General features: G+C 39.7%; 1 protein-coding gene across 1 annotated transcript; it reads left to right on the forward strand.

The window, feature by feature from the left end:
- The first annotated feature begins 7,961 nt into the window (after positions 1-7,961).
- LOC149806071 (uncharacterized) lies at positions 7,962-8,372 on the forward strand. Its single transcript, XM_089935108.1, has one exon. The coding sequence runs from the start codon at positions 7,962-7,964 to the stop codon at positions 8,370-8,372; it is 411 nt and encodes a 136-aa protein (XP_089791234.1).
- The last annotated feature ends 8,125 nt before the right edge of the window (positions 8,373-16,497 follow it).

The raw sequence follows: 16,497 nt of genomic DNA on the forward strand, positions 1-16,497 counted from the left end.
ACTCGTGGAGGAGTACCGACAGGGCGATGCCTTGATAAACTCCTGCATTCCTGGACATAAGTGAATTTTAACCATAAAATAGTCAAGATAACTTACTCTAGGAAACGTTCCTTTTACTGGAGTGCCCCCCCCCCCCCGGTACCGGTTATCGCTGAATGGTACGTAAACTGAATGTATGACACAACGTTTAAATGTGTAGAGTGGTAATAGGTAACGAAGCAAATTTTAATATTTTGTTCTATTTTATGTTCATTTAAACAGGTGCAAATCGATATGAAACTGAAATGCATGTGAGACGATGGGTCAGGTTAAGTGAGATTTCGAACGTTATTGAAAAGAATGTTTAATTTTTGTTTTTGGATGTATTATGACGTTATGCAGCAACATAACATAACTAATATTTTCTCGTCTCTCTAAATCCCTGAAAGTTGTGGAGTATTCATGCGATGACATAAAGCAGTATCTTGACATTATGTCGGACGAAGATAATGCGTATCAGAAAAGTCAAGTTCAGATTGATGGAAAATGGCAATTAAAGCTATGACAAATTCACTGATATCAAACAAATATTAATAAACTTCAATCACATTTTCTGCATTAACCAACGTTTTGTGGAGAAGATTTTACTATTTGGCATTAGCGTTCTAATCCCTGGTAATATAATGTAGGAAACAAAATGCCAATGCGTCTCTTGCGGCGAAAGAAAAGACAGTTAAAATTTCAGCACAGTTCAAAGTAGTGCTTCAAAAAAAAAATTCATGCTAATTCGTGGTAACAACTCTTGTCACCCTTCATTTGTATAAGATCTAATAAATTTCTTTGGAAAACCAAAATTATTCCTGCCCTAGAACCATGTTCTCATTAAAAAGAGCTTTATGCAAGCTCTTCAAGACAGTTTTTGTAAACATCTTGTGTTTTCGTATCTGAGATGAGCGAGTTGACAGCGAACTCAGTTGTGCCGGAGATTATTCAGGTTAGAAATATTGACATATAAGACAACGCGATAACATAGTCTGTGCCATATATTAACACATTTGACAATACCTCAGGACTTCGTTTTATATTGCTCCCATGCAGCAATATTATTTATATGTAAATGTAGATTTTGCTTAAAGCAATATTTCCCGCAAAGTCGACAAAGAATCAATTTATACATAGAAGATAAGAAAGACAAGAAAGAGACTTGAAAATTCAGCACGCGAATGTGTAATATATTTATGATTAAAGAAAAACTTTCTAGATGAAAGCTTGATTTGTTATTCAGCGAAAATAACAGTAGCATATCAAAGCAATTCATTTTGCTTCGGGGTCTTTTCAATGAAATTCGTGAATGCAATATGTAAAGGTAATACAGATTTCACGCCCTATAAACCTTTTCGGTGCATAAATAACAGTATCCGTGTGAATATGATTATACCAGGATATATAAAATACGAAAAGGAATGGTGCAAAGGAAATCTTTGGCGTATTATCGCCGAAACAGTTCCTTATGACTTTTAAAGCATGCACAAACGACAGTAATTATTTGTTGTGTTATACTGAGAATAAGCTTCTTGTTTGCTGCCCATTGGCCACTGCCAGTGATGCGTAATGGGGTTGACCCGTACCCTCAAAACATTTCCAACTCACTTCTCATGTTGTGTTCAAAATCCAAACATTCAGAGACAGTCATTTAAATACTATTGAAAGTCAACATTCTCGAATTTTTCTAGATTTTCTCAAGTTGTTCTTTATAATTTGTTAAATAAAGTGCTAAGGTTTTGTGACGTAGAAATTTCGTAATTCATATTGTAGTAAATTTAGAGTATGTGCACTTGGTTGTAGTGCCCCGTTTTAAGCATTTCTTAGATTTGTGTGATTACTTGTTTGATTATTGGAATTCGGCGCCATGGAAATATTCCTGGCCCGAACTGATGAGCTAATTAATAGGAGCAAACGTCAAAGAGGGAAGTGTTAGTGTGTTTCCAAGATGTCCTGGTTCACTAGTAGTGAATTCCGAACAAAACCGAATGAATGTACCTGTCGTAAAATAGTACATATTAAAATCTAGTGGTATACATTGGTAGCGTGACTGCAAGGACAGTACTTACGGTATTAAACCGGTAAATTACACAAGGGAATAAATAAAAAGGGACTTGACAGACACCGTTTATGTCGCCATGTGGGCGAATATGGTGCAGTTACATCGGCGAAATGTGCCTGGAAAGCATACATTGACTGGCCTAAGGTGACGGAGTTAAAATAGTTCCCATTGTTAGGGAGTACTCATATATGTTCTAAGGCGTGAACGGTTGGTGGTACGGAAACATAATGAAGCCAAAACACGCAGATGTACGGTTGATAGATAGTTGGCAGTTTGGTTTATCTGTGGTCTTGCATTAATTAGAGGAAAATTTAGGTATAGAATGGACACGTCGGGCTTTCTGATTTACAACTGAGGTTGTATGGAAGTCTTTGGAAAGTCGGGGAAACTTATGACTTCTAGCGAGAATCGCGCCAGGGTTTGACAACCGCTCGGTCAAGTAAATACCCGTGTGCGTGGTGTAACAAGAAAATTTCTGGTGGCTAGCGATGGGATATGTGAATAGTTATGTGATGTGTTGAAAGTGATTAGTTTTTTTTTTACTATGTATAGAACAGACTATTCCTTCGCAATTTGGAAAAAAAGACGTGTCCTATAAAATAAAAAAAAATAAAAAAATAATAAATATTAAAAATAGATATAAATGATACAACACTTTTAAAAATTATTTTCATTATTTCGCAATATTTAGTCTGCGAAAGTAGTTAGATTTATTTGCTCTTAAGAAATTTGTTTAATTTGAGTACATATGTCCAGTCGAGACGGAATATTTTATCTAGGACGTAATGTCAGCAGTGATACAGACAAGCAAGTGAAACTGGAGATGGCTCTCGGATAAACGAACGCGGGTCAGTCACAAGCATCGTGTCACATTGCTGAGACGTGGATATAGAACTGGACAAAACGACTGATTATTCGCGAGATAACTAAGCTGAAATGGTCTAACGATATCATAATTTATTTGGCCATGAAATTCTGTGCATTCTCGATTCATGAATTTGGCTGTATAATTATTAAATAATAAGAGAAGAACTGTGCGTAAGATCGCGTGTTTGATACCCCCCCCCCCCGAAATAGCATAAACACAGATTGGACCAAAATAATCGTCCATCTCGCTCTATTTTCGTATGAGTAAAACCTCATTATTTCTGTTTTGACAGACATGCTACTTTCTCAGTGAATTGAAAAGTACACACAATGGTCTGCGTACTTGTGACTAGTGACCATTAATTGGTTTAAAAAAAAAAAAAAGTTATTTGACACCTCCCCCCTCGCCGTATTGTGTTAAGTCGATGAGTTTAATATTGAATTTATTAACATTTCGTAACGGATTTGGCAAAACAATAACAACAACAACAACAAATACTTCTAAGCCTGTTCTAAATAGCAATTGGTAGTTGGAAAGTTTCTTTTAAAGTTCATCGCGACAGGCTAATAGGGAATTATTATAAGTTATTATAATGGCTACTGGCAGAGGTACGCCTACCTCTTTAATTGATACGCCTTTACCACAGTCTGTTCACTGGCGACTGTTATCGCCCTTGTCGCCTACTATAGAGAGGCAGATAAAACATGTGGACGTAGACAGTAACGTCCAGTTTCTTGTGACCTCGACTCCGTGCGAGGCCAATAAAGTTGATGGCGATGCACGTGCATTTGGTGGCAAGTCGGATGATCTGAAGTTCGAAACTTTAAAGGAGGGTACGCCTGAGAACGTGAGGTTTGACGATTACAATCGATCTACGTATCCAATATCGAAGAGACAGTTAAGTCCGCCCACTGATACTCTGCTAGAGACTTTAGATACCCTCATCACAGAAAAGTTCGAAAAATTAGGAACAACCATAGACCATTTGTTAAGAGAAAGATCGGTCGGGAGCCACAGTGAGATAAACAATGGAAAAGTGACGCCAGGCTCACGTGTAACCAAGGGAGATGACACGGGAAAAACAGAGTGTAGTGCCCCACTGTCTCCAACTCGAACAAAGACAAGAGTTAAAGCAGACACTTACGATGGTTCACAACCTTTCCTAGACTACATGACACATTTCGAACACTGCGCAATGATTAACGATTGGAGTGAAGCTGAAAAAGGGTTGCGCTTAGCTGCGTGTTTAAGGAAAGATGCTCTCCAAGTCTTAACAGATCTCCAAGTCCAGCCCGGTCAAGTGGAATTTGAGAAGTTGAAAGCTTCCTTGGAAGCTCGCTTTGCGCCTGGTAACCAAGATGAGTACTACAAGGCACAGCTCCGAAGCTGTTTCAGGAGAAGGGGGGAAACACTCCTGAATTAGGTCAAACAATACAAAGACTGGTTTCGTTGGCATATCCCTGTTGCCCACCTGATATTCGCGATAGGCTCGCAAAAGACCACTTCTTAGGGGCGGTACAGGGTGAAAATCTGAAGCTTGAAATTTGGCGTCATCGCCCTAGCAGCTTGCAGGAAGCCATGAGGGTAGGGGTCGAATGGGAGGCTTTCCTGCGTGCTGGTGCAAGGCAGAAGCCAGTAAGTTCTGCTAGTAAGGATTATGAGGAGTCTGCAGACAGGTGTAAGGAGAGTACATATAAAACTACAATAGAACAACTTGAGGCAAAGATAGAAACATTAGTGGAACAAAATAAGAAGTTGAATAAACAACAGCAGGAAACATTAGATCGTTGGCACCAGACGGAATGTAGGCAACGCGAGTTAAGGCGATCAGGGGTTCAGTGTTTGAATTGTAACAGATGGGGTCATTACCAAAGCGAATGCACTAAGCCTCTCAACAAATACAACGAACAGTGGAGAAAAAGAGACCAACAAAAAGGGGACTCTAAAAAGATAAGAAGTACAGACATTTCCAAGCCTGTACGTTACTTAAATGAAGAACCGGGACTGTACACACAAAGTCTTGTTAATGGGGTGGAGCTCGCTTTGCTGGCAGACACCGGTGCTGCCGTTTCCATTATCAGCAAAGGCGGTATGAAGCACTATGTCATCGAAAGCCAAAACTCAGCACCGTGGATAGCCAACTAATCAGTGCATCCAGTAACAAAATTGAAACTTATGGTCAGGCTGAATTTTTGATTGCTTGGAAAGGCGTCAGAAGGCGACATGTTTTCGTCGTTGCTGACATTAGGCCTGATGGAATACTTGGGTTAGATTTTTTTCCGTCTGCATAAATGTGACATTAGCATAACACAGTGTACACTGCAAATGCAGGGACTAAAGCTCCCGTGCTACTTTGCGGGGTCTTTAGGCTGTCACCTTATCACCTTGGATGAAAACATCATTGTCCCAGGTGAGAAGGAAATTATCACGCGAGGTTGGATGGCAAATGCTGGCTGTGGAAAGCTAGCTACCGAGTCAGTGCTTGAGCCTCTATCATCATTTAGACATGAAACAAAAATCCTTGTCGCACGAGCCGTCATCAAGACGGTAGACGGAACAGTGCCGATACGGTTGCTAAACCCGACTAAAGAGGCGGTGAACTTGCAGGCTGGTGTTTGTTGTGCTGAAGCCAGTGCAGCCATATCTACACAAAATGTCGATTGTTCCAGACAGGATTCGAACAGCAGTCTACCGTTGTATTTGTCTGAATTATTTGAGAGATCAAGCGTCCATTTGAATTCAGATCAAGCAGCCGCCCCAAACAGACAGTTAAGCGCATTTCGCACAGTGTTTGCAAAAGATGATGACGACTTGGGCAGAACAAACCTTATCAAGCACGCTGTCAAGACAGGGAATGCCGCGCCAATTCGAGTACCACCTAGAAGATTACCGTTCCAGCTACGACAGGAGATTGACATACAAGTGGACGACATGCTAAAAAAAATGGTTATAGAACCGTCCATAAGCCCCTGGGCTGCCCCTGTGGTATTGATGACAAAAAAAGATGGGAGGAAGAGGTTTTGCGTGGACTATAGGGCGCTAAATGCAGTTACAGAGAAGGATGCGTATCCTCTTCCTAGAATCGAGTCTGGATTCGCTGTCTGGTATGAGCTGGTTCTCGACATTAGATTTGATGTCGGGGTACTGGCAAGTTAAAATTGAGCAGGCTGATCGGCCCAAGACAGCGTTTGCAACGCGAAGGGGTCTCTATCAATTTAACGTCATGTCGTTCGGCTTATGCAACGCGCCAGGGACCTTTGAGCGACTAATGGAAGCCGTCCTAGCCGGGCTGCAATATGAAGTTTGTCTGATTTATCTCGACGACGTGATAGTTTTCGGAAGCACGTTCGAGCAATTACTAGAAAGACAAGCACGGGTCTTTACCTGTCTTTTAGGGGCCGGCCTAAAGTTGAAACCCAGCAAATGTACACTCTGTGCACGAGAGGTTCGGTATCTGGGTCATACTATTTCAGCGGCCGGAGTTGCCACTGATCCTGAGAAAGTAGCTACTGTTTTGAAATGGCCCACTCCGAAATCAGTAACCGCAGTGCGGAGGTTCCTTGGGTTTTGCAGTTATTATAGGCGGTACGTAGGTCACTTTGCTGAAATTGCAGCTCCCTTACACCAACTAACGACAAAGAATTCTGTTTTCCGCTGGACAGAGGAACACCAGGCTGCATTCAAAAAACTACGCAAAGAGCTTGCCTCTGCACCAGTGCTGTCTGTACCTGATTTCAGTAGCCCCTTTATACTTGACACAGATGCGAGTGGTGAAGCCATAGGTGCTGTCCTGTCCCAGAACATAGATGGGAAAGAAAGAGTAGTAGCTTACGCTAGTCGGTGTCTGGACAGGACCGAACGCCAGTATTGTGTCACTCGTCGTGAGCTGTTGGCCGTCGTACATTTCATTCGCCATTTTAAGACCTACCTTTATGGCAGAAATTTCAAGGTACGCACTGACCACAGTAGCCTGCGATGGCTCATGAGCTTCAAAGAGCCAGAGGGACAGTTGGCTCGTTGGCTGGAGCAGTTGTCAGAATATGATTTTGCGATAGAACATCGCCCTGGAACTCGACATGCTAATGCTGATGGTTTGAGTCGCTTACCGTGCAACGGGTGCAAATACTGTAGCAAACGTACCGTGGGGTTTTCCGCTATACGGCTAGACAGTGGGATACATTTCGGAGAGATACAGAGACAAGATGCTACTTTATCACGAGTCATTAGTTAGGTTGAGGCACAGAAACGCCCTGCTTGGGAAGAAATATCTGGGAATAGTGCAGACGTTAAGGCTTTATGGGGGGCATACAGATTATTAGAGATGTCAGACGACATGCTTGTGCGAGTTTGGCTAGATCGTGCCGGCAAGCCAGTTAAAAGATACATCGTCGTACCATACAGTTGGCGGCTAGAAGTCCTAAAACAATGCCATGATGGAGCCGCCGGGGGACATTTAGGTGTTGACAAAACGCTCAGTAAAGTGCGTCAACGTTACTATTGGCCCGGTATGACGGATGATATTCGTGACTACTGTGCGACGTGCTCGGTCTGCGCTCAGCACAAAAGTCCCAAACAGAAGTGCCGAGCGAAACATCAGGGCATAACGGCTGGGGAAGCAGGAGAGCTGGTAGCCCTAGATATTTTGGGACCTCTTACGAAAACGAAAGAAGGAAATGCATACATCCTTGTAATTGGAGATCACTTCACTAAGTGGATTGAGGCGGTGCCTCTGCCTAATATTGAAGCCACTACGGTCGCAAGAGCGTTGCTGGATAATTTTATCTGTAGATTTGGCGTGCCTCGTGTGCTCTTATCTGACCAAGGCAGTTTGAAAGTGCCGTATTCAAAGAGCTCTGTGTAATATTAGGGACTAAGAAGACGAGAACGTCTCCCTATCATCCACAATGTAATGGGATGGTGGAACGGTATAACAGAACTTTATGCCAGATGCTAGCAGCATACGTGGATGATAAACCAGAAAATTGGGACCAATACCTTTCTCTTACGAGCATGGCATATCGTGCATCTGAGCACACTTCCTCCGGATTCACCCCGAACAAGCTAATGCTGGGCCGAGAAGTGATTCTCCCTACGGATCTTCTAGTTGTCAAAACACCAGACGAGGCCCCAAAGAATCTGCCTCGATTTGTGTCGGATTATAGAGAAGCAATGTGGGAAGCCAACGAGGAAGCCCAAAAAAAAATAGGCACCGCTATTCGGCATCAGAAAGTCGCTTATGATCTCAAGGTTCATGGTCAATCTTTTAGTGATGGTGACCTAGTGTGGTTGCACCATACGCTACGAAAGAAAGGGAAGTCACCTAAATTACAGGTCAAATGGACTGGACCATGGCGGATTGTTAAGAAAGTAACGGATGTGACAATTTGTAACACATGTCAATTAATTAGCAGCATGAAGTAATGGCATTGCACACCACAGTATAGTGAATTGTTTATATGATGGTGTTCTAAACGTTTGCTTTTGGGAGTACGTTTTTTTTTTTTATGGCTATGTTTGGACGCTGTAGCATTAGTTCATTAGTGGTGAGTTAGATGTAAGAAGATAGGATCGTCTGACACAGACTGAGACAAAAAAAGAAATATGTGTACACGCGTAACAAGGTCTATTTGGAGACGTGTATCCTGGTGGGAACGCAAACTCCAGACCTGAATTATATTTGGGTAAAAGGGAATGGTCCTGTGTTACATTTACTGTCTTGTTGTTAGAGACCTATGTATAGAAAAGTCTTTCCTGCAGCGAATTCCGAAGATTGTTTTTGTTTTGAGAGAGTTTGAACCCGAACAGCTTGTTGGAACATTTTCATGTTAGATTCAACTTGGTTACATTGTGTTTATTGTTGACATTTAGGTTAATTAGAAGCAAACAGTGGATTCAAACAGAAAAAAAAAGAGTTTACTTATGGATGTTGAGTGAGAGGCTATTAGGAACAAGTCCATTGATTCAGAGTTTTGTTTTAATCATCTTTGGGAATTATTAATCGGTTGGGTGGTTGATTTTGGGGAAAAAAATCAATTTTGATTAGACCACAGAAGTGTGACGTTTGTGTCACTCGAGGTCGAGTGATCTTTTTAAAGGCGGGGGTAATGTAGTAAATTTAGAGTATGTGCACTTGGTTGTAGTGCCCCGTTTTAAGCATTTCTTAGATTTGTGTGATTACTTGTTTGATTATTGGAATTCGGCGCCATGGAAATATTCCTGGCCCGAACTAATGAGCTAATGAATAGGAGCAAACGTCAAAGAGGGAAGTGTTAGTGTGTTTCCATGATGTCCCGGTTCACTAGTAGTGAATTCCGACCAAAACCGAATGAATGTCCCTGTCGTAAAATAGTACATATTAAAATATAGTGGTATACATTGGTAGCGTGACTGCAAGGACAGTACTTACGGTATTAAACCGGTAAATTACACAAGGGCATAAATAAAAAGGGACTTGACAGACACCGTTTATGTCGCCATGTGGGCGAATATGGTGCAGTTATATCGGCGAAATGTGCCTGGAAAGCATCATTGACTGGCCTAAGGTGGCGGAGTTAAAATAGTTCCCATTGTTAGGGAGTACTCATATATGTTCTAAGGCGTGAACGGTTGGTGGTACGGAAACATAATGAAGCCAAAACACGCAGATGTACGGTTGATAGTTGGCAGTTTGGTTTATCTGTGGTCTTGCATTAATTAGAGGAAAATTTAGGTATAGAATGGACACGTCGGGCTTTCTGATTTACAACTGAGGTTGTATGGAATTCTTTGGAAAGTTGGGGAAGCTTATGACTTCTAGCGAGAATCGCGCCAGGGTTTGACAACCGCTCGGTCAAGTAAATACCCGTGTGCGTGTAACAATATGTATCATATGTTATTGTAAGCGATCTCAACTAGAGAACGACTTTGGTGCTACAAGGTTTCGAGGATACATGTGGTGTTACTGGAGTAATTTTATTGTAAATTGAAGCGCGTGGCCCAGAAGACGTGAAGCCCAGGGCAACCACCTTGCTGGCCTAAGACCGGTCCTGGTTTTAGTTGGAGATGTTTGCATTCGACTATTTATTCCTGGACTATAATTAAATCGGTTGCAAGAGAATATAGAAGCCAATCAATTATTCTATTACGCAAAAACCGCCTCGAAATTAGCATATTCCAACCACCGTAAGGCAAATTTATTGACTAAGTTATTTGTATGCAGTCTCTTCTATTGGCAATTGTAATAAAATAAATTGCAAGTTCTCTAGAATATCACACTGCAAAATAAGATGGTCTGAAAATTAATGAAAGCATGATTGAAAATGTTGTTCCATGCTCAGAAAATAATGGAACTTTTGATCCCGTTAATATTAGCAGTATTTTAATGAAGAGAGACGATTGTCCATTTGCGCTTGGTACTGTTATTTTGTATTATCACTGCAAGTCGATAACTATTGGCAATTCAAGTACATGTAAATATAAATTAGAAGGACTTTGAATACGCACAATACAATAACAACAACAATAAGGACAGCAGCATTAATAATAATAATAATAATAATAAAATTATTATTATTATTATTATCATTATTATTATTATTGTTATTATTATTATTATTATTATTATACAAGCAATGATTCACTAATCGATCCAAATTTTACCACTCACAATATATATCTACTTTAGCTCAGTTAATGTACAATGTATTAGCTCTATAGTAATATTTCACAAAAAGTGACAAACACATTTTAAGAATAATAATCTTTTCATAAAAATTACAAAAAGATCTAGCACATATATATAATAGCTGAATAACTCTCTCTCTCTCTCTCTCTCTCTCTCTCTCTCTCTCTCTATATATATATATATATATATATATATATATATATATATATATATATATATATCTCTGTGTGTGTGTGTGTGTGTGTGTGTGTGTGTGTGTGTAACAGTTCAGGGGTTTTACTTGACCGAGCGATGGCACACCCTGGCGCGATTCTGCTAGGAGTCGTAAGTGTCCCATAATTCTAAAGACCTCCATACAACTACTGGTACAAGCATGAAGGTCCAACGTGTCCATTCTATAATAAGTTTACTCTGATTAATACAAGTCCACAGATCTCACAACTTTCCGATTCGCCTAAAAACCGCACATCTGCATGGTTTCTTTTCATTAACTTTCCTTACCGTCGGCATTCCACGCCGTAAAACTCTACAACTGCCCATCATCATCATCATCATTTAAATTATAGACGTTTTCGCCCATAAGGGCATGTACGTCTGGTTAATGTCCATAAGCGGACTATAATTGATCCCGGGGGAAGGAATTATAGCCTTATCCCCCAGGCATTACTGTGCATAAAAGGCAATATTTAATTGAGCCGCCAGGTCTTGGGTCAATATGACTGGCTTCATAGACCCTAGCGACCTGAATCTAAGGCTATACTCGAGTGAGGATAGACCCAGCACACATTATAGTTAAAGGTAGCAATTCAGTCTGCATTAGCTTCGCTAGGTGTCAACCAAGCAGTATCTGACGCCAGTAGCGATTGGTCGCTACTATGACGTCACATCGGGACACCTATGTTTTTATTCCCATGTGGAGGGTTAATTAATTGTTCGTGAATAGAGGGAAAAGTGCGTCTCCATTCATGTAATTAAGATGTACTATGCACGTTTATTAATGTAATGTCCTGCAGTGGCTAGGAGAAAGGTTTGGTCAGGGAGGAGCCTGTTCACTAGGAAGGCACCTTGGTTTATCCACGGTATAAATGTTTTGACTCCCTTGCCAAAACGTTAAGGAATTGTCGTTTTGACGGATTTTTGGAGATATATTCTTTGCCGGTCTTTTGTAGTTTTGTTTTTTAAAGATAGTACCGCACCAGTGACCACTTACTGATAGTATATAGGGTTATTTAAACTTTACTTATTGAGTCTGATTTGGATGGGATGGTTCTTGGTTTGGGTTCACCCTTTTGTATATGGTTATTTAAACTTTCCTAGGCTTAATGGTGCACCGCTTTGTGCAGCTGGGCCTGATGGTCCTTGGGGTTTGGATCACCTCATATATTCTGAAGTTTAGGGTCCTAACTAGTTTCTGTAGGTATTTTGTTGCCGCATTGTGCAGCCGGGCCTGATTGTTCTTGGGGATTGGGCCACCTTATAGATATTAATTTGGGGGTTATAGTAAGTTTTCCTATCTTGATAGACTTTGCCGCCTTGTGCAGCGGGGCCTGATGGTCTTGGGCTTTTTAGACCACCTTATATATTCTAGTTTTTGGAGTCTTATCTAGGTGTTCCAATCTTTTTTAGTGCCTCGAGGAGAGGCTGTGACTTAGTGCAGTTGCATTTGTTGTACTACATATAATCTGCGGTCACCTTGCGGTAGGAAAAGAGGTTAGTGTCTTTAATTTCATGTCGTAGGATTGTGGTGCCCTAGAAAAATAAATAATTATAAAAAAAAAAATTAAAAAAAGAAAAACAAATACAAGAAAAGAATATTTTTTAAATTTAGATTAAGGGTTATTGCAGTTTATTTGTTTCTATATGTGTGGGTTTAGGGTTGGGCTAAGTACTTGCTAATCTGTTTTTATGTTTGATTTATTTTCCTAGTATTTTGGATGAAGCTATTAGTATGTTGTTATTTTATTTTCAGGCTAAGTCTATTTTATTAAGACAGATATCTTTGCCGAATACTCGGGTCGCTAAGACATGTCAAAGACATCTGATCTTATGTCCTCCCTAATTTTAAGTTTATCAGCCTGTCTACTAGTTATGATAATTGTTTCTATTTTGTTTTATTTATGTGATGTTATTTTATTTTCAGGCTAAATCTATTTTGATCAGATATATATCTTTGCCGAATACTCTGGTCGCTAAGACTTGTCAAAGACATCTGTTCTATGATGTTATTTGCAAGCTAAATCTATTTTGATAAGACAGATATCGTTGCCGAATACTCGGGTCGCTAAGACATGTCAAAGACATTTGGTCTTGTTGTTCCTTACATTTAGTTTGTTATCCTGTCCCCTAGTTTTAATTAATTGGATGGTATTCATTTATTGTTTAGCGGGTCATACACTTTTGTTTAAATCCTCCTTTTTCCCAATGTCGGTGAGGAAGTTTATAATATTTTTGTAAGTAATATCCTTATTTAAGTTTTGCTCTTTGAGGAAATCTGGATAAGTCGGTGGGGCCCCTATTTTATGATGTTTTGTCCTAAACCTAGTTCTTTGGGTTCCATACTTATGGCAGGTGTTAAAAATATGTTCTAAATCTTATTGGAGTGGACAATGTGGGCATTTGCCATTTGAGTTTATGTTGATTGTCAAATATTTCCCAAAGCTACTGGCTAATTTAGTTTTGCTATTAGTATTATATTGATAAGTTTTTGATCCTGACTTCTAACGAGTTGTGGTGTGTCGGTATGTCTTGCGACCTTATTTAGTATGGAGTATAGCTTGCGTACCTTTTTGCTGCTATTCCATTGTTGTTGCCACTTACTGTCGATTTTAATTCTGATGGTGCTATACAATTCTTGGACGCTGTAGTATAACGCTCTGGAGCCAGGTTCATGGAGATATTGTTTAGCTACTTGGTATGCTTTATCGTTACCTGCTAATCCGAGGGGGGGGGGGGGGCACCCACATGAACTCTGTTATATGTGTGTTATTTAGCAGCTGTTTTTAAGTGGTTGGTTTCCTTCAGGAAGTTGCTTCTTGTGAAAGAGTGGTTTGATTTAATCGAGTTGATGACACTGATGGAGTCACTAATGATAACTGCTTGTCTAGTGTTTGTTAGTTGGATCCATTTTAGAGCTTCAATAATGGCCCAGAATTCGGCTGTGTATATGGAGCAGGTGTCGGGTAATCTAGCTCCGAATTCTGTGTTGGTTTCAGGGATTACTATTGCCGCAGCAGTTTTGTACGGTTTTGTAATGTTTGAGCCATCGGTGTATATCTTGGTGTACCCTATGTATTTTTCTTCTAGCTAGGCTAATATTATTGTTCTTATATCATGTACCTGGTCTTGTTTGTTGCCATAAGTAAGGGCTATTGTGTTACAATTAGGGTTACCTCCCGTCCATGGCGTTGGGTCGGGTAACTGCATTGTTCAGCTTGTAGAGTCGTAGGATAAGATCTTCAGTTAGTTCATGAATTGTTTTTGCACTGGGTGGTTGTGGTTTCAGTTTTTTAATGAAAGGGATATTACTTTGTTGGATAATTTTCCTGGTGGGGTGGCTTGTTTGTGGATCGAAACTCGTGCGGCATATCTTAATATGCTTTCGTTTCTTCTCAGCTGCAGTGGTACTTCTCTCAGTATTTGGAGCTCTTCAAGGAGGTTGAGTTTAGTGCTCCAGTGCAAATGATTAGTGCCTTATGTTGTATGGAATCTAGTTTACTAAGTGATGCTTGGTTAGATAATGCATAGACTTGGCATCCATAATCTATTTTTGCTCTTATAAATATCTTATATATTGTTAAAAGCGTTTGTTGGTTCCACCCCCACCCCCATGTAGTTCCCTTGAGGTTTCTTAATAGACTTAAATCAGCTTTACATTTTTGGGTGAGGATTACCTTGTCTACATCCAAGCCCGGCCTTAGGTTGTGTTGGGCCTAAAGCAGCAAAAGGGGATGAGCGGGACCCCAAGCCAAAATACTGCATGCGGCGTTGTTTTCATGAAAGAGCGGGGCCAAAGGCGGTTGCCTCGTTCGCCTTGCCCATAGGGCTGGGCCTGTCTACATCCTGTTTCAATATGAAACCATTAATAGGTATAAATGATTCTATGTTAAAGTAAATAAGTATTATAAAACAGATTCATCAAAATTAAAAAATGTCATTACTTTAGCTAGGAACAACCATGCAACAAAATAAAATTAATGACTTCTCAAAATTCATTAAAAGGAGATAAACGTGGATTGAATGGCTTCTTCACTTTACGTCAAATCAATTTCTAATATTCCCACCAATGCATCTCCCTTTCAAAATCCCGTTTGATCTAAGTGTATTATTTTAATGAGTCCGGTTATGATCTTGTTTGCTATACAAGCAGAAGCAATTTTATGTGACGCATTTAAATGTAAAATAAGAATTCAGTTTGACAAGCATTTTTAGGCGTATCACCATTTGGTAAATATACCAAGACACCTTCTTTTCGATTAAAAATATTTGCTTTTAACGAAATGTGCACAATATCTTTCAAACAATATTTAAAAAGTCGTATTGTAAAATCGTCAGATCGTAGGGTTTGTGTCATTTTTAATTTTTTGGAGATTATTGGTAACTTTTAGGTAAAATAAATGACCATTCATTGAATCCTTCAGAATGAATATTTTAAATTTCGCGTTGTATTTATATAAATTACTATTTGTAGCTTTTAGCTTCTTCAAAACGTACTTCTTCAGTTTCTTTTACCACTCCTGTAGTTTTGGACAAATGCAGACATAATGTTATCAGTATAGTTTCTGCTTTATAGATTACATATATATTTTGTTACTTTATCTATATCTTCAGTCCATTTCCCTCTAATCCTGATTTTTGTTCCTTTCGTTTTCTTCTTATCCTCTTCAAGCTCTCTCCTGTTATCATCTAATTTTGATAATTCGTTTTCATCCTTTCTTTCATACATTTGTTTATTGGTCAATAAATACCATAAATTATCTAACATGCACCAAACATACCTACTATTTCAGGATATGTCAAGCAAAAAACATGGGTTTTCGATTCCCCAACCCCGGCACGTTCTTGTTGACAAAAACTCGATTTCCAACAAAACGTATAAAAATAGAGGGAGATAAAAAGAAATAAACAAGAACTTTTGTGATTGAATTCAAACTCTTAAGATGGCGATCAGTCGCGATTCGTATAGTTTCACGCTCAACTTGACAATTTATACACTTTATTGTCATAGAGACGACTATATGATAAAGGCGATCAAAGATAAATAGCAAATGTTTCTCGGACTACTCAACTGATTTACAGTATCCAGGGTGATTTATGTTCCTTGTCCGTGAGTATTACTGTGGGAGAGCCTACTTTGCTTAGGTAAAGTACACGACGTGTAACAACTCAGTTTGTTGGCAGACAGGCACATCATTATCGTTGCCAAGTTTGAGTCAGCATGTTAGAAATTATTGGGTAATTATTGATCAGCAGCAAAAAGATCTTTTAAGTTTAATCCATACAACGATATATTGAAAAGCAAAGCGTCATTAATTCGATAACTGAAATATACAATCAGGAGCATTACGGATGTGTGATTCCTTTTTGACGGCACATCTTCATCTACCGCCAGGAATGCCAAGATTAGGTACGCTATCTAACGTGGCCATTACATGTTTGACACTCCCATCCAGGGGCGTATTAACCATTAAGCAGACTAAGCACGTACTTAGGGCACCATGGCCAAAGGGGGCACCACAAAGTTGAGAAAAGGGTGAAAAGAAAAAAAACGAATGAAGATTTGTAAAAAAAAAATTGATAAAACTAGTGCAAATTGATCATAATGTTCTGTTTCTTGATCATGGTGCACCCTAGGGTTATCTTCTCAGGTGTACGTGTAAAGGAGGG

The sequence above is a fragment of the Sinohyriopsis cumingii genome, chromosome 2 (assembly GCF_028554795.1).
Source record: "Sinohyriopsis cumingii isolate HCF-2022 chromosome 2, ASM2855479v2, whole genome shotgun sequence".
Taxonomy (NCBI): Eukaryota; Metazoa; Mollusca; class Bivalvia; order Unionida; family Unionidae; genus Sinohyriopsis; species Sinohyriopsis cumingii.

Excerpts from the sequence above, each read along its gene's own strand:
- LOC149806071 (XM_089935108.1), top strand. The coding sequence starts at position 7,962 with ATGGCATATCGTGCATCTGAGCACACTTCCTCCGGATTCACCCCGAAC.